Source organism: Apodemus sylvaticus, chromosome 3 (genome assembly GCF_947179515.1).
Source record: "Apodemus sylvaticus chromosome 3, mApoSyl1.1, whole genome shotgun sequence".
Taxonomy (NCBI): domain Eukaryota; kingdom Metazoa; phylum Chordata; class Mammalia; order Rodentia; family Muridae; genus Apodemus; species Apodemus sylvaticus.
Window position 1 is genome coordinate 95,166,135 of NC_067474.1, and position 25,411 is coordinate 95,191,545.

At 40.8% G+C, this 25,411-nt stretch overlaps 1 protein-coding gene across 5 annotated transcripts in view; it reads right to left on the minus strand.

Moving 5' to 3' along the window:
• Positions 1-25,411, minus strand: part of Nfib (nuclear factor I B) — a 212,297-nt gene that overhangs the window by 82,717 nt on the left and 104,169 nt on the right. For all 5 annotated transcript variants that reach the window (XM_052176682.1, XM_052176681.1, XM_052176684.1 and 2 more), the window contains exon 3: positions 7,389-7,442. In XM_052176682.1, the coding sequence (XP_052032642.1) occupies positions 7,389-7,442 (54 nt within the window). The remainder of the gene's footprint in view (positions 1-7,388; positions 7,443-25,411) is intronic.

A 25,411-nucleotide genomic window follows, 5' to 3' on the forward strand; every position in this document is an offset into this window, starting at 1 on the left:
TAAAAATATGATATGCAGGATATCTGCAACCCCCAAAGGGGTCATGACCCAGAGGTTGAGAACTTGTTGATCTAAAACTATGTGGGGAACTCAGGTTTTTATGCAGTGAGCCATCCTAGGCTTTTAAAACCACGATTATGCTTCATGACAGATTCATGCACAGGGTTAGAAAGAAGAAGCACAGGAAAGAAGAGGCAATCACAAGGATTCAGGCAAGAAATCATGCTGAGAGATTATGGTGGTTTAGTGGGAATGGCTCTCAGAGGCTCATAGTTTGAATGCTTGCTTTGCCACCGGTAGAACTGTTTAGGAAGGGGAAGGTATGTCACTACAGGTGAGCTCTGAGGTTTAAGAGGGCTATGGCATTCCCAGTAAGTCAAGCCATTCTCTGCCCCACGCTGGGGGTTCAGATGAAAGCTCTCAACTCCTGCTCCAGCACCAGGCTGGCCTGCCTGCTACTGCGCTCCCTGCCATGATGACCTCAGACTCTATAACCCTCAGAACCGTGAGCCCTGAATTAAATGCTTTCTTTTGTAAGTTCCCTGGGTCATAGTGTCTTTTCACAGCGGTAGGAAAGTAAGACAGAACTCAAACTAGAATAACAGAGTTGAGAACTCAGTACCCAAGGAAGAATATATAGGTAAAAGAGGGGAATCCCTGAAAGAGTTACAAGTTTCCCCCAACAAAAGTGACTGGGGAGATTCCAATAAAACTAAGATACTAACAAAGGAAAGCAAACCTAGTAAGTCTGATGAATTTAATTTTAAAAATGTTACATCTGAGTTACCCGTGAGACATCTGGGAAAGCAAGTTCTACCTATTGTTGGAAACAAAGGTCTGAGACATTAGAAGAGGAATCTGCTCCAATAGCATACCTTTGGCCAAACCAAAGGAGAATGCAGTCTGAAAATGCATAGGAGATACTGAAAACACAGAAACCTAAAGCAAAGGATTTCACTAAAAAAAAAATGTTATAAAAACTTAAGAAAACACCAATTCCTGGACTTCTAACAGAGGTGTTACTTTCAGAATGAAGAGGCAAGTTTTAAACAGAGCACACTCAAATCAACAATACTGCAGAATATCATCCAAACATGGTGGTTCACACCTGTAATCCCTGCACTTGGTGGCTGACACAGGAAGCTAGTCACCACTTCAAAGCAATGAGGGGTACAAGGTTAGAGCCTGCAACAGAGAAAACAAGACAGAGCATACGTAAGCTGGCACAGAATGGAAAGGAACCACATGGGGCCAGATCCTAAAAAGTCACGAGTTCAAAGTTGATGGCCTTTCTTGTCCAACCAGAACAAGGAAGAGAGGAGTCTCTGATTGGAGAGGCTTGTCTGAAGGACAAGGACAGGTCTTTAGTAAGCGCCAACAGGGACAAAAAGGAGATAAGAAAGGAAAGGAAGAATACAGACAGACAAGGTTTAAGAGGAATGGGAAAATCGGTGGCTTCGGAGGTAGGAACATCATGGGGAGGCAACCTGGGGGCAAAAATGTTTATACATTGTCAATGGGATGGTCTAACAGATAAAGTCTTGCCAAGGGAAAAGTTGCCCAATCCCCCAAGAGAGATGATGGGACCTATTTTCATGACAATAGCAAAAGCTATGCAATAAAGTCAATGTCCCAGACTTTCAATGCCAAGAGGCGAGCACAGACTCACCTCTAAAACCTCCAATTCTACCCATGAACCTGGAAACATCAGCTTCTTCTGCCTCCACTATAAAACCCATCTTGGCTTTGCCTAGGCCACTCCCCCACTCTGCTTCACATCTTCGTTCCTGTATCTCCACTTTCTATATCTAGGAAGTATGGAACAACAACAACAAAATGTATACTTGATTCCAGATCGAACAGGCTTTCCGTGTGAAGCTTCCCGTGTGAAGCTTTCTTGACCAGTCAAGCTGGAGAAAGCATAATTTAAAACAAAACTGAACTACACCCATTTTTATGAAACACATGCAATGATCCAGTGTTCCGTGTGTTCCTTGCAAATGGTGTGCAGATAACTGAGTTACTAAGGAGTTGGCTGAACTCTGCAGTCTCCTCATGACCTCGAGATGATTGAAAAGGACAGAGCTTGATCCAGGAGAGAAATGTCAATCTGTACCTTATGTTCTTCCCACCCTTCATGCTCCCGGCAATGGTCAGAAATGCTGCTCCACAACTTTGAACTAAAACCGTTCAGTGGAGGCAGTTAAGAAAATTTAATGCTCAGCATATATAAAATACTGTATGTACTTAACAGTCAAAACTTGGGAAGAATGAGGATCAAGTGAAATTCGTCAGACATACAGGTCTATGACATGTAGCCTAGTGTTGGGCACAACATAGATGCTGATGAAGTCTCTACCAGAGAAAAATGTTGCTTATGGCCAGCTCAGAAATAAGGATACTAGTGTGGAATGATAGATATTGCGAAGTTCCCAAGGGGAGAAGGAGGCGTCCACTCCTCGTTTTAGCTCCCTCACACTGAGAACCTCATTGTCAAGAGTGTAATATTTAATCCTGAACTCGATAGCTGGTGGTAACTGATATTATTTTGTGTCTGATAAAATAAGTGATTAAGTGACTGTAGAACCAGAGAGAGCTCTCCTTCTCTTGGGGATCTCCTAGGATAGATCTAAATTATCTTTCTTTTAGAAAATTAACTATTATGAGCAACTAGACCAATTTCATAGTATAGGCCTGGCTTGGTGCTATGCACATCAGCTTTTGATGAGTGGGTTACGTCTGAGAACCCAGAACGTAGCCTATAAAAATTAGCAGTTGAGGGCTACACCTCCTTTTGGTTTTTCCAGAATATTCTGTGAACAAACACTTCCCTCATCTACTTCTCCTTTATCCTCGATCTCGTCCTAATTTTGAACATGTAAAGACTTTATTAAGTGTAATGTTTCCAAATAAGTGAGAAGAAAAAGAAATATGTTTCTGAAGCAAATCCAAGGGGGGAGAAAGATCCTTTGATTTTTGACTGGCACAGATCTAATTTTTAAATTACTTAAAAGCTTTCCTATCTTCTGGTATTAACTACTGTTTAACTTTTCATTTCAGGGACTTTTTAGTTACTCTTTTGTGAATAGAAAGCTCATTTACAGTTTGTTGAATATTATACTATACCACAGTTTGATGCTATTCATCAGTATTATTAAACAATATATTTTTCACCTGTTTAAAAAAAAATCTTGACTGACAGAATTAAATGAGGATATGAGAAGGAGTAAGAGTGAACTTTTAAACAGTAGGTTCTAATTTTAAATATCAAAGGAAGGCTCTTTTTTCTTTGGTAGTGGGAGTCTAAAAACATTGATCTGTTCGTGAGAATAGCAAAGGGGAGTGCTTTAGGATTTCAACAGCTGTTAGAGAGTGTTGCACACACTCCAAAATCCAAGGTTTAAAACATAGAGTGAAAGGTTAGGGGAACATGGGTCCCAGTGATCCCAGCAGTTGCCAAATACCAATGCAGATGCTGAGCTGTCTTCTCAGGCAGTTCTAACTGGTTCTTACTACTTTATGGCTCCCCTGTGATGGCTTCAATGGGGGGGGGGGGGGTTAACCAAATATGTTTGGGGAGTGATCAACTTGCAAATTTGTACAACTCAAACAATTTCTTTCGAAAGCGGTCACAACTGCAGTACTGCAGCTGACAGAGATTCTTCATGTGATTTAATTATTCATTTCTATGTGTGCTATGGAGAAGAGATTCAAGGTGGCTGACTTAAGGTCACACAAAATATGGCTCCAAGGCTCATATAATGTCAAGTCACATGCAAATATCAACACACACATACACACATGCACATAAACACATACAACAAAAAAAAGAAAGGTAGGATATTAAACTGTGCACCCATTCATTTCAATCTAGAAAATTCTGGCTAATGAAATGTTAAACATTTCAAAAAGTTACATCTGAAAATTTATAGGACTTGGTCTAGGATTCAACATTTCTTTATTGTTCTACCAACCAAGGGAACATCCCACCAAACTGCAGCCTTCAAACTCCAAACTGACACATCAGCTTGGAACAAAGGCCAGATTAAGATTCCAGACTACTGTTTCCTCTGATTTCCTCCCATCCAGAAGTAAGCAGGTGATTCAGTGGGGAAAGCTAAAAGACCACAGTGTAAGGAACATAGTTACAAAGTAACATAGCAAAACTAGGCTAAATTCAAGACTCTGATCTGAAGATGCACTGCAAATCAGAGCAAAACCTAAAGTTACAAACAGATTGAGGAACTTCCATAAAGACTATTTGAATGCTTTTCTAAATTACAAGCACCAAGAAATTCTTTAAATACTTTTAAAATGACAAATACTAAATACCCCTTCCCTTTCCTTGCTTGTGCTTAAATACTAAACCCAAGTGAAAAGCATCAATTCTGAAATAAAGCCTCATTTATCTGTCAAAGTGCATAGTCCAGTGTAAAGGGTACCAGGGTTAGCAAGAGGGGAACGGGGGAGGGCAAAAAGGTGGGAATGAGGCACGTATGAAACTGCCCTAATAAAACCAATTAGTTGCACATTAACTTTTTAAAAAAGTAAATACTTAAAAAAAAAATACTGTATATTACAAAACAGAAGTTAGAATCAGTAAGGTAGTAGAATCTGTCAGACGGCCAAGCAAAGTGGAGCAGCTGGCTGACAGGCAACACACACGTCGGAGCACTGGGTGGGAGACACCTTCACGTCAGCGGGCCAGAGGTGGGGAACAGATTCCGTGAGCTGCCACGGCACCTCTCCCTAAGTCATCGGGAACTGCGCACTGTCGTAGACAGTGGCAATCCCTATGATTTCCACATCCCTTAGTGGGAACCCTGCAGCACCACACAGGCAATGGCTTCTGCAAGTAGAAGCCACCGTTCACAAAAGGCCAGCTTCCCACAGAAACATGGGAACATCAGTCTCCATGACTGTGGCGCTAGTCTGACTTTTCCAATAAACGGTCGTCGTGCACCTCCTGAGATGCTAAATCTCTGAGTGAAGATCTCATAGTTCAGCCAAGGTCGGACAGAACTAAGAGATGAAAACAGTGTCCTAGGACAGTTCTCCTGAGCCCCCAGTGTCTAGGTTGCTGTTAAGGTTTATCCTGGTTAACTACAAAACAAGAACTTTCATAAATTCAGGTCTCTTTATATTTAAAATTGAAAACTATTACCTACTTCCAAACGCCTGATTTATTTCAAAATATTGCAGAATGTATTTCTGCTCTTATCAAAAACTTTTAATATGCTAAGAAATACTATCTCCAAAGAAAATGAAAATTCCTTAATAAGATCTATAATAATGTGCAAAAAGCATGTTGAATGATGGATGTTCCTGAATGGTCAAAAAAATTTTTCAATTTTAATTTAAACTAATTCAATTTTATTCTAACATCTTTTTTTTTTTTTTGGTGTTTTTGTTTTGTTTTGTTTTGTTTTTGTGGAGACAGGGTTTCTCTGTGTAGCCCTGGCTGTCCTGGAACTCACTCTGTAGACCAGGCTGGCCTCAAACTCAGAAATTCGCCTGCCTCTGCCTCCCAGAGTGCTGGGATTACAGGCGTGCGCCACCACCGCCCAGCTTATTCTAACATCTTAATTTTTGACAGTTATCAAAATAAAATTTTCCCCCAAGGAAACTTAAAAGTGGGAGAAAATAATATATTCTAGATAGTTTCTGTTTGCTTTACAAAAGCAGAAAAGTTAGAAGACTACGTGGTATGCAGCAAAAGTAAAATTTAACCAACCTTCTAGACAAATACTAAAAATGCAATCCTGCCATTACATAAGCACCCAAAGGTCACCTGCCTGGCTCTGACCAGCTCCAGCAAACAATTTGGGAGAGCCTCTGCACATGCTCAGAGCAGACAACATTTGGGTGAGCCTCTGCACATGCTCAGAGCAGACAACATTTGGGTGAGTCTCTGCACATGCTCAAAATGTACTTCATATTCACCACTTCATTAATTCCAATCAAGTTGTTCAGATGCAAACAGCACAGCCTTTGTTTAGTCTGGCTTTTAAGGCTTACCAACCCTTTTCTCCTGAAGATATTTTCCTTCTTTTCATTTTTTTTAATGTGTAGAGGCTTTTAAAGGTTTATTTTTTTAATCTAAATATTTTATGCTCTGCTCATAGTTTGTAGCATTAACAAACTTATCAAGTAAAACCAATTCAGTGTAAATGTAAAATATACATTAAATTAGTACATTTTATTGTCAGAGAATATATGTATTAAGTTAATACTTTTATTTTTGGAGTATATAACATGTATTGAATTTGTATTTTCATCATCAGAGTATACAATATTTTTTAAACAATATAATTTTAAGAAGAATAAAAACATAATGTGTTTGTAGAAAAGTACATTTTCTAAGAAAAACATGGTTGTAAGTTTCAAAAAGAAGAGGGATTTTTTTTGTATTTTGTATTTTACATAATATATGGATTGCCATAATTGCCATATCTCTCTACAATAATTTTATGAGCGAAAGAGTCTATTTTCCTGTAAATTGGGGATACTTGAGGTGTTTCAATTTCTTATTAGCTAGCCATCAGGATGTCAGAGCAATTGAGGGCCACCTCAGTTCTGACTTTTTGCACTGTGTGGTTATTTCCAGTGAAACGGCGGGTGAGATTTTTGTTTTTTGAGAGACTGAGGGGAGGTATGGCTATTTGGGGTTTATTGTATTTTGCTTTTTGGTTTTTTGTTAAGAATATCTTTATAACATTCTTTTGACAGAATCACAGATATAATTAAGATTCTATGATAATGGAAATTTTAATTCTTCTTTATGTTAATTTTATGATTTTTCTCATGAAAATAATATTTCTTACAAATCCAAAGTAGATGCTACACATTGAGAGTGTGTAGAACAAGCCCCCAGTATAGCCAAAATGCATGTAGCCAGGCTCAGGTCTGAAACTAAAGACCAGACATACCTTACAGTGAAGGCAGGGAATCAAAAGTCCTGCAAAACCCACTTTATAAAAACATAACCACTCAGCGGTGCCTTCCTTAACACACAGTGAATAAACTATAAAAGAACAGAATTACCAGATTTTTGTTTTGGTGGGAGGGAATGTTTGTTTATTTTAAAAATGACTAAGAGGTTTTTAGCTTTTCAAATGCCTAAAACATAAAACTAAGCCTGTGTTTGAATGTTTGAATCGGCTTCTAAGGATACCAAAAAAATAAAATAAAATGTCGCCGCTCAGGTGAACAAAGATGGCTTCGGTGGGAAAGCCGTTACAGAGGCCCACACACAATCACACCTTGTCCCAGTCCGACTGTCCGCCAGAAGGAGGCGGGCAGCTGACCAATTATGGGTGTTGATCTATACAGGGCCCCTTTGTTCTCCAACAATGTCAGGGTGCACACGTCCGGGGACACATATTTACCTGGAGGATTCTTGGCAGGATCATTGTGGCTTGGACTTCCTGATTGTCCAGAATCTGTAAAGAAATCACAGAATATGTTTTCTTTTTAATTTGTTATGAAAGAATTTCACAATACTAAGAAGAACTTTAAAAAAAAAAATTAAGGTATAACAATGAGGTGAAGTGTTTAAATAAAGTATACTTTCCCAAGCTGTTCTATAGCAACATTTTATTTATCAGCCTAGATAAATGTCTATACATATTTCTTCTCAAAGGAAACAATTACTGCCCTATTATGCTTTGGGGGGTGAAAGAAGGTTTTCCTGCAATGAGAGGTCTGACTACAAAGCCACTAAAACCGTTTGAAGGTTAGGCAAATATCAAGGCCAGATAGAAGAAATTTGAAAGAAAGCAGATACTGTCCCTTAAAAGATAAAATCTAAAAATAATTAAGAATGCTTTTAAAAACCCAAGAATATGCATTTCTTCAGAAAGTAAGAGACAGAGAAACAAGAGCCTTCTCTTCTGGATTTTCACAGACTGGTTCAGATATCCACTCCAGTAATCCCCCAGCCTACTGGATCCCGGCCCAGTTCTGCCTGTATCCCATAATAGCAATCGATTTGCAAACACCAGGAAAAGCATAAATTACTAGGTAGAAAACCAACATGGCTTTGCGGAGAGCAAATTGTTGGATCAATTTAATCTCCATCTGCGAGATACAGGCAGGCTCTTAGATAAGGTAGAAGGGGCCGTCATCGCCACTCAGAGCAGCTCTGTGTCATTCCTTCCCAACCCCACAGAATGGGCTCAGAGGACAGGCACTGTCAGCCAGCGTGCCTGCCCTAACCCATCCACGATGCTGTGTTTGGCTTCATCCTCTGCCTCCATGCACCCTCTGCATTTATCTGCGTCATCTGGCCTGGGTTCTTACACACTTACTGGCAGGGAGTTGCTATGAAGTCTTTTATGGGCTCTAGCACATAGGTTTTGTCTCCACAGCTACACCACCCTAGGAAGGACGGGGCAGAGAGTCTGTCTCCCTCTTTGTCTTCCTGGGGCCGTTGTTCATGGTGTGAACACACTAGGCTTGCGGTATATGCCAGAGAAAGGGATGGCTCGGGTTCAACAGCTTTCATTGCTTGCCTACAAAAAGGCAATTTGGAGCACAATAGTGAATTTCAACAAAATGTGGTACTGGAGGTGTGACCAACTGCCACAAACTCACAAGTCTCGTCCTCAAAACCCTGCCCTTAGACTCAAAGCAAGGAAGGAACTAAATTACGCAGAAAAGCAGACTCCTTTGGTTGTTTATCGAGGTTATTTGACCACACTGCAACCACTCTTCAGTCTTAAAGGTAGGAACCCCCTGCTAGTCTCTGCCTGTGGAAAGCTTGGCTATTCACTTCCGCCTTTGTCTCCGGCTTACTAGGTCACAGTTAACAGGGAAGAAGAATATAATCCCTCTATCCCATTTCCCCCTTTTCCCTTTGTTCTACAGTAAATTTCATGAAAGATAGCAAACTTATTTTTGTGCTTCTCACAGTAACCTTAACCGTGATTCTGACTTCACAAAATGGAGGAAAAGAAACTAGAAAGATGATCTGAATGCAGCCAAAGGCTGGGTCTTCTTCTCCAAGATCTTTTCTCTTACTTTTTTTGTGGGAATCGGGCAAGATTGGGTGATTTATAACTTAAGAGAAGAATTTTTGTTCTTTAAGAATTAAGAGTTCTTCTTCTCAAAGAGAAGGCAACACTGGCCACTTTTCAAACTAAGAGTGTAACAGTTGCAATAAAGTGTTAGAACTGTTTCATTTTGTTTCTGCCCCTGCTGTTTCAGCTTTGAGTTCACTTCTTGTCTAGTACGTACCTTTCCTAGGGAGGCTAGCCTGTTGAGATTCCACTTAACATGGTCAGACTCAGAGGCCAGACCCTCCACAGTTTTTCTTTCTCTTTCCTCTCTCGAGCTACTTTACTCGTACAACCTGTCCCAGAAGCACCTCTAGAAACAGCAAGAAGGGAAAAGACCTCAACTGTCCTAAGCAGGCAAGCCGTTGGCAGCCTCGCTCTAGATGCCATGGCTTTAAACCAGAGCCTTATCATATTCGGCTACAATGTCTGCAAAATGTCACCCCTCACCTCCTTTGCCTCTACTGCTAAACTTGTGTCCAGAAGAATAAAGAACAGTGTCTCTCCCTGAGAATCTGCCCACTTGTCACGGAACATCCTTCATGTCCATGGTGTCAAACAGCGCACTGGGGCAGTCTTTCTCACCCTACCCCTTCCCTTCTTATGTGTGTTAAAAGTTACATTCTCTCATTTCCCAAAGCTGCACATCAGTGTCTTCAAGAGGGAAACACACACACACACACACACACACACCACTATTCACTCTAGAAAAAAACACTGTTTGCATAGAACATGTCACTATGGACACCATAAGATTTGGGAGAAAGCTGAATAATTTTGTCACAAGCTTGCTTTCTACAATGAACTGGTGTTTACTGTCGCTCACCCTCAGGAACAAGTTTTCTTTCACACCACAAAATATATGTACCATTTCATGAAGCCAAACAGCAAATACTGTGTCCCAAAAAACACCCCAAAGAGGCCAAGCGGCACTCTTCCTTTTCATGCCTTGCACTGACACTGCAGCCACCTTAGATCAGTCACTTAATTCCACCTGCAGGAGAGGGAGGGAACCAGGGAGCCATAGTTGGCAGAAAACCCAAGAATGAACTGTTATTGTGGTTGACTTCAGAGAAGGAATTTTTCAGACCACATCTAAAACCCCCGCAAATCACCACCCAGGTCAAATTACTCCAGACTCAAAGGTTTCATTAACCACTTCCATCTCCTCCCTCCCCACCTCTCTCTCTCTCTCTCTCTCTCTCTCTCTCTCTCTCTCTCTCTCTCTCTCTGTGTGTGTGTGTGTGTGTGTATGTATGTGTGGAGGGTTGTTATACTGAATACTGGCTCTGTCCCTCTTGAATCACGTGATCCTGTACATAAATCAGTTAGCCTGTAGAACCTTGCCCCTTAATCATTAAAACTGCAATAATATGATCTATCCCAAAATCTCTGCAAAGACTGTGTCATAGCAAGCATGGAGGCCTGGCTCGCCTACATCCTAAACCATCAATACACGAGTGATATTATTAACAAAATGGGCACATTAAAATGTGTATGTAAGATTTTAAGTGGACTAACCCTTAGGAAGAAAAAGAGAAAAGGAGGAAGCTAAGTTCTCCACACAGTGATGCAGCACCTAGAAATACCTACGCCGGGTCTGTGCACCCACGCCACAGTGTCCTAGTCAGTGCCTTTGTCCCAGGGCCCTGAGGCAGGTGGTGTCAGAGCCCTGTCCTGAGCTCTTGGGAGAGAACATGCCCTAGATGGACAGACAAGAAGCTGATGCAATTGCCTTCCCGGAGGCTTAGGCCTTTAAGGGACAAGGCTGGGAGGAGTAGAGTTAGGAGCTGCCCAGCACACTGAGTCCAAGAAGCCTCTGATGCCGCGAGGAAAGAAAGAACCTAGAAGATGGCAAAGCAGTCTTCCCACCGTCTCCCCACTTTTATTCTCTAGTTCTTAATATGAATCTATATTTTCTATATTTCTTCTCCTTCGAGCTTGACTCAACATAATTTTGAGGCAAAATAGACTTAGTATGACTTTCTTCTGAAATTCTCTAGGACTCTTCAAGAGGGATCTCACAGTCCAGTTTCAAGGACCCTTCCACCTTGGCCTCCCTGGTGGCCGGGATTCCAAGTGTGTACACACCACCCAGCTCTCTCTGCTCATGGGTACGAATCTAAACATGCTGCTCTTCCTTTGGAGAAGAAGAAAACTGAAATGAGGAGAGCTCTAAATTGTGATTTTTACTGTGGCCATTCCTGTCCCTTAGGTTAAGACTGGAACTCCTTCGTGACCTACACAGCCATGACCCAGAGCTTTTGCCCCCCTGTAGAAGGCAACCTGACTTGTCTTGCTCTTCTAATACAAGTTCACCTAAGGAGGTAATCCGCTCTGACAGAAGACCTGAGAATACTGCTCTACAGCGCTTGTGCAAAGTGGCTCCTGTGTGCCCTATTCAGACACCTCGCTTCTTACAATCTGATGCAATCCTGAAGTTGCACAAAGCCAAGTGATCCCGTGGCAGATTAAATGTTTCTGGGAACCTAACATGTTTTCAATATCTGTTGAAATGTTTACTATCATCTGAAGCTTGTTTACTTCTGGGTGTGCTAAAGAGAAGTGGTTCTGAGTCAAACTTATGGTCCACCCCCACCACTAAACTACAAAAATGTCTTTTAGATAACCTGGTAAACGTCCGATAAAAGTTAGGCCAATATAGATCCGGTGGGAGTCAATAATGACCGGTGAAATGGTTCTCATCAAGCAGTAAGTAACCTTCTGGCATGACTAACTGCTACTCTCCATGGTGGGCAGATCATGAAGGACCATGGCTATTAAATGACAAAAGTAAGAAACCTGTAGCACCTTCAAATCAGAAGCTCAGTAGTGTTTAACACACAGTAATGCCTGGTATATTTCTATTCAGTTCATAATGACCTATAAACAGTCATCTATTTATCTACTTATTTAGTATGTGTGCATGAGGTCAAATGACACGCACATGCGTGCAGGTCAGAGGCTATCTTTTGTACAGTTAGGATTTCTCCTTTTATATGAATTCTGGGCATTGAACTCAGGTTGCCAGGTTTGTGCCACAAGTACTTTTATCCACTGAGCCATCTTGCCAGCCCTCAATATTGTGTTGTTTGAAGAAAATATGTATCGTATTTCTTCTTAAAGCTCAGAAGTGACCCAATATGGTAGGGATGTAGAGATTTAAGAGCCTGAGGATGGAGGAATGGGAAAGGCAGATGGGGGCATCAAGTCACAGTCACACAAGAAGGCAGGGCTACTAGAGAGATGGTGACAGACCACTCAGAAAGCAGTAAGGGGAGACTGTGAATGTTTTCACCATAAAGAAATGCAAACTAGGAAAGAGACATGTCAAAACTGAACTAAATGTTACAAAATGGATACATGTGGTGACATATTCATGGTGCACCCCCACAAATACGTAAAACTCTTACATTTGGGTATATTAGCTTCCACAATAATTTCAACTAAAAAGTTAATTCACTTTTTAAAAAAAGTAAGCATACATAAAAAAAATTAACAGCTTGATTCTTCTTAAGGAAAGAGACTAAGGTCACATCAAAGAAGCTAAGATTCTCATAAGAGCACAGGGGGTGGCAGACCACAGTAATCTCTGCACTCAGGAGGAAGAGGAAGGTGGATCTCTGTGTTCAAGGTCAGCCTAGTGTATGGCGTGAGTTCCAGGATAGCCAGAGATGTACCGAGAAACCTGTTGCAAAAATAAATAGATATAGTGTGACAGGACCAGAGTGTGCTGTTACACATAGAGTAAATACTATATTCTGCTTCCAAGATGATCTTTATAAAACTCAAAACTGGCTATCCTAAAACTTTCCATGTAGCCACAAAAGAATTCCAGATATTGTAATATGCATCATGGCACCTTGACTTGACCTCTGCTGATACCTAGCCATGTGCCTTAGTTCATGTCTACCTACATTTGATGGTGAGCCTGCACCTATGACGCCGCCCCTTTGCTAATTCTGTCATCCTCATGATCAGTCACCCTTTTAGAGTGTCTGTTCAATCTGTGGTTTATTTATTACCTGATATCTCAATGTTTGGGCTAATACTGGTAGATAATGCTTAGTTAAATCCAATGCTCAGAGAACACATGAAATACAGATGTGTAGAGCAGGCCACACCATGCAGACAGGCATGAAGGGAGACACAGGAGTCATTCCCACAACTCAAGATCAGGTGAAGGTACGGATTGGCCTTGTTTGCTCACGTCTAGATGGGACAGTTGAGTCTAGGAGCAGGAGGAGTCCCCTGGGCACTTGCATCCGTAAATCTTAGGGTTGGGGTCAGGAGGCAAGATGGGGACCGAGGAAAGCCTGGACCTGAACACGCCCAAAAGATTTTCCAGGAACTCCTGTTCCTCTCAGAATAGAGCATCACTAAGAAAAAACAAACAAACAAACAACCCATCCCTGGGTATGGTGTCATGTGTTTCTAAATCCCCATCTCAGAAGAAGCTAAGACACACAGCCTGCCTATACTACAAAACAAGTTCAAGGCCAGCCTGGGATGAACACTGAAAGAGGCACACAAACATGCAAGCAGGCCAATAATGCTCATGTGCGTAAAATACAACGCGTAAGTCATCTTTTTAAAAAATTAAAAAGAATGAAAACGAAGAACGGAGAAGCTGAATTTGAGAAGGACAACTTCAACTTAAGGTCATTTTGGCACAAAGAGAGACAGATCAGACCGAGGCAAATTATAGGTACTCTTCCGGCTCTAAAATTATATGATTCTACAACAATATAGCTTTTATATTGAGCGATATCAGAAGAGTAAATGAAACCCAAACTTTAACCTGTTAACTTACAGAGAGCTTCCAGCTAGAACTAAAATTAGTCACTACATGATAAAGGCCCCTTTGTCATAGTCCTTTGCTTTAAGCAGGTGAAAAAAAAAAAAAAGAAGTCCATTGTCAGCCATAAAATACCAGGGAATTTCATAAGGGGCTGAGATCAGTTCTCTTCTCTTTAAAATATCACTCATTATAATCACACTCATATATGAAACATATTTTATGCCTGTTTTTCAGGACAAGAAGAGAGCTGTCCTGAGAACAAAGCCCCTGGCCATCTTCCCGACCCCCAGATCTACGGTGACCCCAGAAGACTGGCTCCCAGGAAGGCTGACAGTAAACTGGCTTTACACAATCACAGTCTCCATTCTATAACATGGGCCAGGAATCATTTGCCCTCTAGCACAGTTGAAACAGTGTTCAGTTTTAGAGGCTGTTTTGGCTGTTTTGTTAGGAGAGGTGGTACAAAACTATGACTTTACAATATTTTCTTTCCCTCTTATTAAATCTTTATTAAATCAATGCAAAGATACATGGACAAACAGAATTGCTTTCTTGCTTCTACAAACCTCATGGATATAGGGGAAATCCTTTTTTTTCCTCCCCTCCCCCTTTCAGGTCTCTTTTTAGGTTTCTATCGCATATCCTGACACCAGGAAACCCCCTCCCTGTCTCTTCCCAAAGGCACATTCCATTTGAAGTTCACACCCCTCTATCCCCAGGTCTCCCTCTCTGTTTCTTTTCCATAACACATCATCTATTTGGGTCCCATCATTGCACAATCTATACTACGCTGCTATATATTCTGCTACTTTGTGATAGAATCCTGGACATGCTTTTGCTGAATCTGTACCTCTTCCCCCCAACCAATTTTGAGCAAATGGGACATCAAACAACTCTAAATACTTCTGGCAGAATTGAGATAGTATTTGTGGAAGATGGCTTCCGCCACGCATTAAACCAGGCTTTTCAACCAGCATTGCTGCACTGCTGAAGGCCTGTACTTTTGGCATCCCCTTGCTCTGGTATAATACCGACCCAGAGGATATAATTCAGCAAAATGTATAGTTTAAGAAGTTACCGTGCAAAGGATCCTTATGGGCAAAATAACTTGGTTAACAAAAGAAAACCACAGAGTAGACTGGTAATACACTCTATTTCTGTTCCCTCACACACTGTGCTAATTCTGTTCTTCAACTTTCGTATAAAGAACTACTTTTTTGCTTAACAGGGAGATTAGGTTCAAAGCCTCACATCCCAAGGATTAGAATAAGGATTTGGTTGAGCCCTAGACTGAAATTTGTCTACATGGAATTAGCAAAAATCTCAGAGTGCTAAAACTTAAGAGAGAAACATCAGAGGAACATTGGAGAGCAAAGTGGGCGTGCCTACCACAGGAGCCAGGGCACAGGGACCTAGTTGTAGCACTGCATAGCCATCACCAGACTCCAAAGGGACCAGGACAATAAATCCACATCTCTGCACTATGTCCAAGTCCAATGTCGTCTGCTGATACAGAGGGAGACTGAATAAGCCAGGGTGCCAACAGGATCACCTGGGCTTCTGTCTTTAAGGCCTTTAATGTACAGAATTTGAAGACGCCATTCCGGTCATTGTCAACATTGCTAACTTTCTACAGTGTGTTTTCAATTAAGTAAATAAAATGTGGTAATTAAATCAAGATTGCATAATATGTTTTTGATTTGTAATCTCATTTAAATTAATTAACTGACTCAATCCTTGTTTAGTTTTTAAACTGGCCTAGTTATGGAAAGAGTCCCCGGGAGCAAATCCAGTTTTCTATCTTTAAAAACAAGGCAGAGCAATCTGGCATGCTTAAAACTCAAGTGGAACTCACCAGCATATTGTAAACATGAGGGTAAGAGTGTTAGCACCGAGGGGGAGGAGCTCTGTGGCATGATGTTGACTGAAAAAAAAATAGTTCTCACACTGGAGAGAAATAAACTAAAACATTATTTATTCAAAACATTTCTTTCCCAATTTTATGAAGATTGCATGTTTGTTGGGAGCAAAACATTTCCAGCTGCATTTTAAGTTTCTGAAGAGAGCTGTACAATTTATAATCTTTCATAAATGCTGCCCATATCTCACAATATTCCATGAACACGCCACTGTGTATTTCAAGGAACAATTCACCAGTGCAGCTTGTCATGGAAAAACAATGAAGTCCCTTCCAGAAGCCTGGCCAGACCCAGGAGCCTCCAGGATGAGATGGTGCATAGTCGCTTCCATCTGGGGGTATTCTGGCTTTCAGAGATGCTACATAACATATTCTCCCCCACTTGGTAGCCCAGAAGCTTGCACTTTGAGAAAAGTACGTGGAGTGAGCTGGAAATGAAAAGCAGAAGGCCCTGGGACTCAAAAGCAAAATCATGGATGGGAATTTAAAACTCGATGCTGACTTTCAATAGAAAGCAAATCAATGCTTACGTTCTTGGTCTGATATTCTGTTAAAAGGAGCTTGTGGGAAGAGAAGACCTACCTTCCCTGGAATCCTTCAGTATTAGTTCTCTGCCTGGCAGAGACCTTCATGTCCACCCCAGTGTGTCCCCAGTTTTGCCTCCATTATTCTAAAACATCATACTTTGCCTGCAATAGGCCCTTCCGTGCTATGCCATTTTATGTATTTTCACCAAACTCAAAATTTTTTATCTAGGTTAAAGCCAAACCAACACACTGTTCTCTACTGTTTTACCCGTGATCTTTGTTCCCCAGGCAGGACATGTTCCCCCACACTGACCTGAGCCTGAACGCCTGCCTCCCTCAGCCATTTGTACTCTGACCCTCAGCAAACCTCTGCAGTCCAGAATCAACTTTCATCCCTCCCACTCATTTACAGCTGCATGAATGGTCAGCAATGGTTCACACTAGTAAACCCAGGAACTTGGAAGACTGAGGCAGGAGGATTATTGAGAGTGTGAAGCCAGCTTGGGCTTTTCATAGTGAGTTTGTAGCCAACCTGAGATGCAAAATGAGATATTACCTCAAGAATAAAAAAAATCAGACTAAAGAAAACAATACCAGATAAGAAAGAGATAGAGGCTTAGTCTAAACTGACCGTTAAGGGGTTCCAAATGTGGAGAGGGCTGGAATGGCACTTCATGGCCCTGAACACTGACAGTGAGAAAGGCCACAACTGTCTGAACATGGACAGTGCATTTTAATTACTATTCCCTGACCCAATAAAATCCTCCATGATACGCATTCCTGTTTTCCCTTCAGAGTCCTGACAATATTAACAAAGGACTGGATCATTGTCAATCAGCCCTGCTATATTTTAAACTAGTGGGATCAAGACCCATCTGAGTTTTATTTGCAGCTAATCACAACTCTCAGCATACAGTAGGTACTCACTTAAGTCTGAAAGAACAACTACAATTCTCTTGGAAGCAACATGGTAGCTAGTAACACTTGAACAGTTTTGAATCCTAATTACAGAGTAAGCAATAACAATCATAAATTTGGGTTCTTTCTGTTACCCACATATATTTTCATTTTTAAGTGTCTGCAACTTCTTGACAAGTAAGATATAGCAGTTAGTTCAGTCACTGATTCCAAAGTCCTATTTTTACCTTTTCCAGTGCTTAGCTTAGAAATGTTCTCTAAAATAGTCTTTACTTGAATAAAAATGTCTCCTTTATGTTGAGCCTAAAATTCAGAAGGGCCTGGAGGCCCAACCATTAATCCCAGCACAGAGGCAGATACAGGCAGATCTCTAAGCAGGAAGCCAATCAGGACTGTACTCTGAGACCCTATCTTTCAAAACAAAGTTTGGCCAAATCATTTAATTGTTTATGTTTAAATCATTATACAAGCTTATAGAAAAATCATAGATTTTTATATCATATATTGGTTGTGATACATACCATATATCATATATTGGTATGACTAATTATATAATCTATCTTTGCTTTTTATTACATCATAGAACTTAAATCATTGATGTTATGGAATATCTCTATATAATATGAAGGTCCCAAAAGTGATTTTAACAGTGGAATAGGATGAGGAAGAACAGATTCCTACAAAAGGTAAAGGCATCCTGTCAACTGTCCAGCAGCAGTTGCTGTTTCTGATACATCCTTATCATAGTAATAGACGAAAGAACCAAAGAAGTCAACTGGGGAACAGGAAATTTGCTGATTGTGGCAGATAATGGCTTAAATGTTCCCACAGTTCCTTGATAAGTGGTTCAAAGAACTTCTGTCCCCGGGTTTTCGGGGCAGAACCTAATTTACCAGGAAAGCGCCTCTTACAGTGTACCATGGAACAGTAAAAAAAAAACATAGAAAAGAGAGAGAGATAGTGACTTCTTGTAAATCAAGGCTGCACGAAAGAAGAGACACTCAGTTATATTGATAAAATAATTAGAAAAACACTTACCTAAGATTTTCTTCATTTTTAAAGGAAGATCAATATTCTACTAAAATGAATGTTTAAAAGAACTATAAAAGGTTTATAACATAAGTTTACAATCTTCTACCTTCATGAAATGAAACATGAAAATTCATTATAATTATGAAATAGTGTTTCAAATGATAACTTTAAGTAAACAGTTTCAAATATAGATAATTTTAATGATAGTAAATTGCCTTTTTATAAGTCCATTATGGAATGTATGCATCGTTTCTTGAGAGATAAGGAAAAAATATATATATAAGGAAAGAAATGTCCACTGTCATGGCTAGTCTAAAGAAAGAGACAAAAAGAACCCAGATTAATGTGAGGACTCTGAAACTTCTCAGAGTGCTTTCCAGTTCATGTTTGGTTGAGACTCAAATTACCTCCTCATAATTCAACTTTAGAAGCTAAATTCAAAAATATGGAAAGCAAACAAGTATCTGCAAATTTTCTATCCGTGTGTCTTAACACTAAAGATATCAAGGTACAGATAGCACTTGATTACAAGGGGAACAAACAAGGTCTCTGCAAATTTTTGGTTCTTCCTCCTAATGATCTGAAATTCTTTTTTTTAGCCCTCGCAGCAACAACAACAACAACAATAAATGTAGCCCATCATGGGTTGGTTCTTGCTTCAAAGAGATTTAGGTTCTGGTCCTAATTAGAGAAGAACAAATTTATTTTTAAAAGATTATTAAAATTTGAATATTATTCAAGGACATCACCTATGGATTTAACGGGACTATTCAATCCTGTACCAGGTAGAATAAAATCACTCAGTGATTCAATTCTAGCAAAAAATAGATAGACAGACAGACAGACAGGTGCGAGAAAACTCTGGATGATCTCACAGAGGCTTCATGCTTCTGCAAATTCCTTTTCCTGGAGAGCATCTCCCACCCATTACAAAAGAGAATCACCAAGAAATGGCAACTGGTTATGGCCTCAGTTTCTGAGTATTGCCTTGACCAGTTCTATTGGTTGACTTTAGATGAGTTCTCTAGGTGGGAGCAATGGCAAGACCAAAGAACAGGGGAGCCCTTCTTGCCTCCTGTATGTGTCTATGTATACCTCCACAGGAAGTAGTTTGCTCTCTGTTGGCTGGTTTGAGCTACCCCTGAACAGGTTCCTACCTTCTACATCTGTACCTCCATGCAGCAATACTCAGGGACTCTAGAATCAGGACCTCTTCTCTTGAGCCCTCTGCTTGCTGGTGGCAGTGGGCTGGTGTCTGAGATGCCTTGCACATTTGGCTTTTCAGCAATTCTAACATTTTTGGAATTGATCCCTTCCAAGAAATTCCTTCTATTGGGATCTCTGGGAGGAGTTCTATTATTTCATAGCTAATGGAACAAATAATTTCAGAAGCCTGATATGTTTAACACTCTAGAATGAATGCCAGGCAATGAAGTTAGTCAATGTAAGTCAGATTAAATATAATGTCACTTGCAATATTCAAATAATAATTATTATTATGAAATAGGAATGGAAGGAAGGAAGAAAGGAAGGACTCCCCTATTTTACCCTTAGCATGATTCTTAATACATCAAGGCCTTTTGTGCCACATGATATTGATATATAAAGATAATAACATAAGTTTTCAAAACCAAGCTCAAAATACAGTTTTCTGGGACATCTTTTGATAATTCCAACCATCCATTTCTACTTATTCTTTCTTCTCTTTACCAGGACACAAGCTTTCTCTCCAATGATTAACAAAGTCTTCCTTCTTGAATGCTGTTACCACACACAAGGCTGTAAGTCTTTGAGCTGGAAAATTTAGGAGCATGATGGATTTTTATATAATGTTATGCAGCTGAATTTTCATGTCCTTATACTTCAATGAGTCATTTAACACTCCCACCATAACCAAGTTTTCTTTTTATGTCTGTCTGGATTAGGTGGGGCTTTTTGTTTTGTTTTTTTGTTTGGTTTGATTTGGTTTGGTCAACTTGACAAACGACATAGCTTTGGGAAGAGGGAACCTAAAATGTCTCAACTAGACTAGCCTGTAGGCAAGCCCATGGTGGGTTTTTTTGATTTATGATGATTGGGGAGGGGCCAGCCCATAGTGGGTGGTGCCACTCTTGGACTGACAGTCCTGTGTACTATTAAGAAAGCAGGCTGAGAAATCCATGAGAAGAAAACTAGTAAGCAACACTCCTCTGTGGATTCTGCCCCAGCTCCTGTCTCTGGGTTCCTACCCTCCTTGGGTTCCAGACCTGAATTCTCTTAGAGATGGAGTGTTGTTTGGAAGTGAGAGGAAATAAACCCTTTTCCTCTCCAAACTGCTTTCACTCATGGTGTTTTATCACAGCAGAAACCTAAGACAATGTCTCATTTGTCCACTGCCATGCAAGTTTTCGATGTTTTTGTCATTTATCACTGAACAGCATGAGGAGATTTAATCCATTGAAAACTCATGTTTATGAGTTAGGAGATAGGGCTCAGCAGTTAAAAGCATTGGGTTCTCTTCCGCAGGACCCAAGTTAGTATCTTAGCACCCACAGCAGGTGGCCCACAACCCCTGGTTAGCTCCAGGGAAACTAATTCTCTCTCTTGGAAACTGTCAGAACCTGCACTCAGTTGTGCACAGACCCTCACCAGCACCACATGCACATGAACAAGTAAGCAAAAAGGAAATAAATATTTTTAAAGAAACACTAAGCTTATCAAGCTATTTTAAATTTGATTCTGAGATCTATTTTAATCAATCTCTGCAGCATGGCAAAACTTATAAATTTAAGGAAAATATATTTATTGAAAAAAAGAAAATGGGAGTAGAGTCTAAGCAGACAGACAGTGGCCATGGAGAACCTTTGGCAACAGCATCTACTTTTTGTGTCTCCCATTCCCCTGTTTATGCATGTGGGTACAGAGCAGTATTCCCTTGGCCCAGGGGGAAGGCTAACAGCTGGGTTAAAGGATGGGCGTTTCCCCTCTGCCTTTTCACAAACAGGCTTGCATTGATTGACTTTTTCTTTTCTGTTTACCTGGATTAGTTTTTGGCTGAACATTCATTAGGGTTAAAAGGCACAGAAGTGATGAGATTCTCTCAAGGTCATTATTCCTCCAAGGAGGCTTCCAGGGACATATCTAAGTGCAAAGTCACTCGTTTGCTTAGGATAAAATGAAAAGTAGAAACTCACCCAAGAATTTTGAAACTACCATTAAATATTTTTTTTAAAACATGCGTGCATACTTTAACTAACTTCATATTGTTTCCCATTAGAAGTCAAAAGCAGAGCTCCTATGGACTTTTCTATATTTGGAAGAGATTTCCTTTGCTGGGGACCAATATCATACCCAAGACTCCATGGACACTGGATACTTAAACCAAGAGCACAAAGATATGTTATCTTTAACCATAATAAACAAACAATAGTGTTAAGATGCTGTAGTTAATTGTGTCTACTCCCCAAGGAGGGCAGTCTCTAGAGCTGCTTCAAATCCAATGGGGAGCTTAGAAGTAATTTTACTCCTGATTTTCCTAGTTCCACTAAAATATAAAAATAAATCAGCCCAAAATTCATTATATTCATTCTGCAACTATAGAGTCTATAGCCACAAAGAAGGAAAACACAAACAAGCCGGCAACCCACCGAGACTAGCTGGGCAAGTTTTTGGCTTGCAGTTTAAGCAGACCATTGACGTTGGATCTTTGACTTCCTAACCTGCTCAAACTTTGTTGTCAATCTCATGGGAGGTTTTAAAATTGAGAATTGCAAATGTAAACTTTCCATTAGTCTTATATTAATTACTGAAGAATACAACTGGTAGCAAGGATCCACTCAATCAGAAAATGTGCAGAACCCATTCTCCAGATTGGGGGCCAGGTAGACAACAACTCAGAGCTCTTTCTTTGTTTACACTTGTAGGAGATAAGACAGCAACAAGGCCTTCAGAGCTTTGCAAGCACTTTCCAACATCATCTGCAATTCTAAGAGGATGCCTTGCTTTGCTCCTTTCCTTTCTTGCTTGAGACCCTGAAGTGACATGAGACCTCACCTCTATTCTTCCTTGCCCTTGCCCTAGAGACTTTGTGACCTCAGGGATATCAAGGACACTTTCTGTCTCACTCCTCTACCTCAAAGGAGCTATAGGAGAACTTTTGAAATGTATATGCATTCCATTCCACTGGGGTATTAGAACAGTGACTTGATAGGACCTCTCTGATGCAAAGTTGTCATAAAAATAAATGCATTGTTGTTATTACTCTAATTGAGTTATTTATGAATGATCATCTTGATGGAGCCCAGCCCTCAGATATAGAGCAGGAAAATTCTACTAAGTCCTCTAGGGGACAATTGCCTCTCGTGGCAATTAAAACACATTTCCTTATTACTGTTACAAAAGACAATAGTTCAAGGAGAGGCAAAATAGGGAGTTTAAGGAAAAAATTAGGCTGTCTTCAGTGAAAGATGCTGAGCTTGCAACTGTGGGAGCCAAGGCCATAGGTGAACCCTGAAGGGCAAGTGCTCCAAGTTAGCAGCGATTGTTACCTATGTCAGAAAGTCAGGTGTCCCCAAGGCTGCGACTTTTCAGCAGAATTCAGAAGTCAAGAAAAGAAAGGGTAAAACTGCAAGGGTGACCTGGGCCCAACTCTGCAAAGGCTACTGCAGTACAATGACAAAGAGGTGGCTTGTGCTGAGCTATTCTCACTGCAAAGTCCAAAACACATACAAGAACTTTAGGCTTGCGCTTAGGAGAAAGATCACATGTTCAATTTTACAAGAAATGTCAGCAAAACAGAACAAAATCTCAGGATCATGCTGAACTCTCTCTGAGTCTTTGGGCAGGATGCAGCCTCCCCCCCCCCCCCTGTCAATCAGCAAACACCACGAGAATCAGTAGGTAGCTCTATTTTAGTCAGAGTTCTATGGTCCTCAAATGGAGCTTTTCTTCTAGGCAAGGAATAAAATTTCTTTGCCTTATAAAGTATTAGATGTGCTAGGCAGCTCAGTGGTAGAGCACTCACCTAGCATGCAATAAGCCCCAAATTCAATCTCCAGTACTTAAGAAACAAAGAAGCAAAGAAACAAAGTAAGAAACAAAGAAACAAAAAATGAAACCAAGAAAGAGATGTAAAATTTCCCTTCCAAAATGGACATCAGAATGTAGACACAGGTTGTGGTGGTCCCATGTGTCATGAAAAACACTTCATAAAAATATAGACCTTAAATCAGAAAATTACTTAAAGGAAATTTCTTAGTCTTCTGAAAAGCATTATCTACTGATGGCCTGATGGCTGTATCCATTGATGGAAGCTGAGCTTGAGGTAATCCAAAGAGACTGACTGGAAAGGACAGGTGAGACCAAGAAATCTCGCTTGTCCTATTCTGTCACCAATGACCTGTTCAGTGCACACATTTGGTGAGTGTAAGAGTCATTCAAAAGGCTGGTTAACAGTACTGGTCCCTGAACCTCGGTGCCATAGTTGTGTTTCCTACACCAATGCCAGGGCCAGGGAAGTGGTACTTCCATTCTGCAAGCTCTGGCTAATTCACCCGCTGTCCCCAGGCCATGAACAGGCTGCTAACTCTTATTCGCAGACACCAAACAAGAAAGCAAAAACAGGTTTGCAAACATCAAGACCTTTTAAAAAAATGTAAGCCTTTAGCCAAAACCTATCTCCACATTCTCCTATCCTGCCATGCAATGCGTCAGGCTTTGGCCAAAGATCACAAGTGAACTGAGAATCCTAAAAAGCAACTGCACTCAGATCCACACTGAGCCCTCCTGAACTTTATCACACTTCACAGAGCTGGGAACAGAACTGTCCTAGAAGCACCATCCGGACTGGCTCAGGGGAGCTTCAGGTTCAGATCCAAGAGATCTGAAGTGACCCTAGGTCCCACTCTGAGCATTCAGAGCTATGGTTTTCTCCAACTTGAGCACAGAAGGATTAAAAAGAAAACACAAATATTGGCAAAGGTGACTTGAGGTTACTTGACCTTTCTGAAGGAAGGAAGATTTTTGGCAACCCTAACCTGGCAGCTGTCTGGAAGGCAAGGCCAGGACACAAAGAGGAAGACAGGAAGCAGGGAGCTGGCCATGTGTCCTTGGCAGGCAGCAGTGCAGCAGGGTGAACCACCTCATCCCTGCCAAACCAGAAACAGTGGGGAAAGCCCAGCTAATTGGCAAGTCGCAGCCGGCTACAGTGTCCATCCTCTGCTTTAAATGACTGATGAAGCTAAATGGAATGCCAGACCCTAATCTGCTTAACTAGGATCCTCCTCTACTCTCTCAGAAACGCAATTTGTTCCTGTGCATGGTTCCCAGGGAAGTGGTAAGGCATATCTTAAGATGGTAAGGGCTGAGGAGAGTTTAAAGAAAAAAATGTTCTGGAGTCTGGCTATGCCCATAGACATCTTGCTTCTGAAAGGTGTGTGTGTGTGTGTGTGTGTGTGTGTGTGTGTGAGAGAGAGAGAGAGAGAGAGAGAGAGAGAGAGAGAGATTTTAACTAGCAAGCCTTCCACTGTTTTTTTTTTTTTTTCTTCTTCTTCACTCAATGAAAATGTAGAGTCAATGCTGCATACTGAACAAAAACTCTAGTCCATCTGCAGGACCCGGACATTTGCAAACAACGACAAACCCCTGTAAGACACCCAAGGAAGCTAGTGGGTCACACCCATTTACTACTGGCTACTGTTTTTACTTAGGCATTAGCTGGCTCAACTAAGGAATGATGTAGAATCACCTCATGGCTTCTGGGTCTTTGCCTGCTAAAGTCAGGACTCACAGAGGGGGGAAGGGCAGAGGAATTGTGCCAGGAAACTGAGCCTCATTGGCTGCTGCTAACAGGGTGACTCTAGGGAACCAGAGTGCATGGTTTGCTCCCTGGGGTGGACTCAATGACTGGACACATTTCCTTTCATTTTTTTATGAAACTGTTCATGCCTTCTCCAAAACTCACACCAAAATTTCAGAGTGGCTTCTGCTTCTTTAAACACAGCAGCAAATAATAAAATTAAATGGAAAAGATATTGCAAACACCTTCTCTCAAACTGGAGGAAGAAACATCCCACAGAGGAACACAATCTACTGTTTTCTACTGAGAAATGTCTTAAAGTCACAGAACTTTCATCCTTGAATATTCTCCTTCAAAAAACAAAAGTTAACATAGAAAAATAAA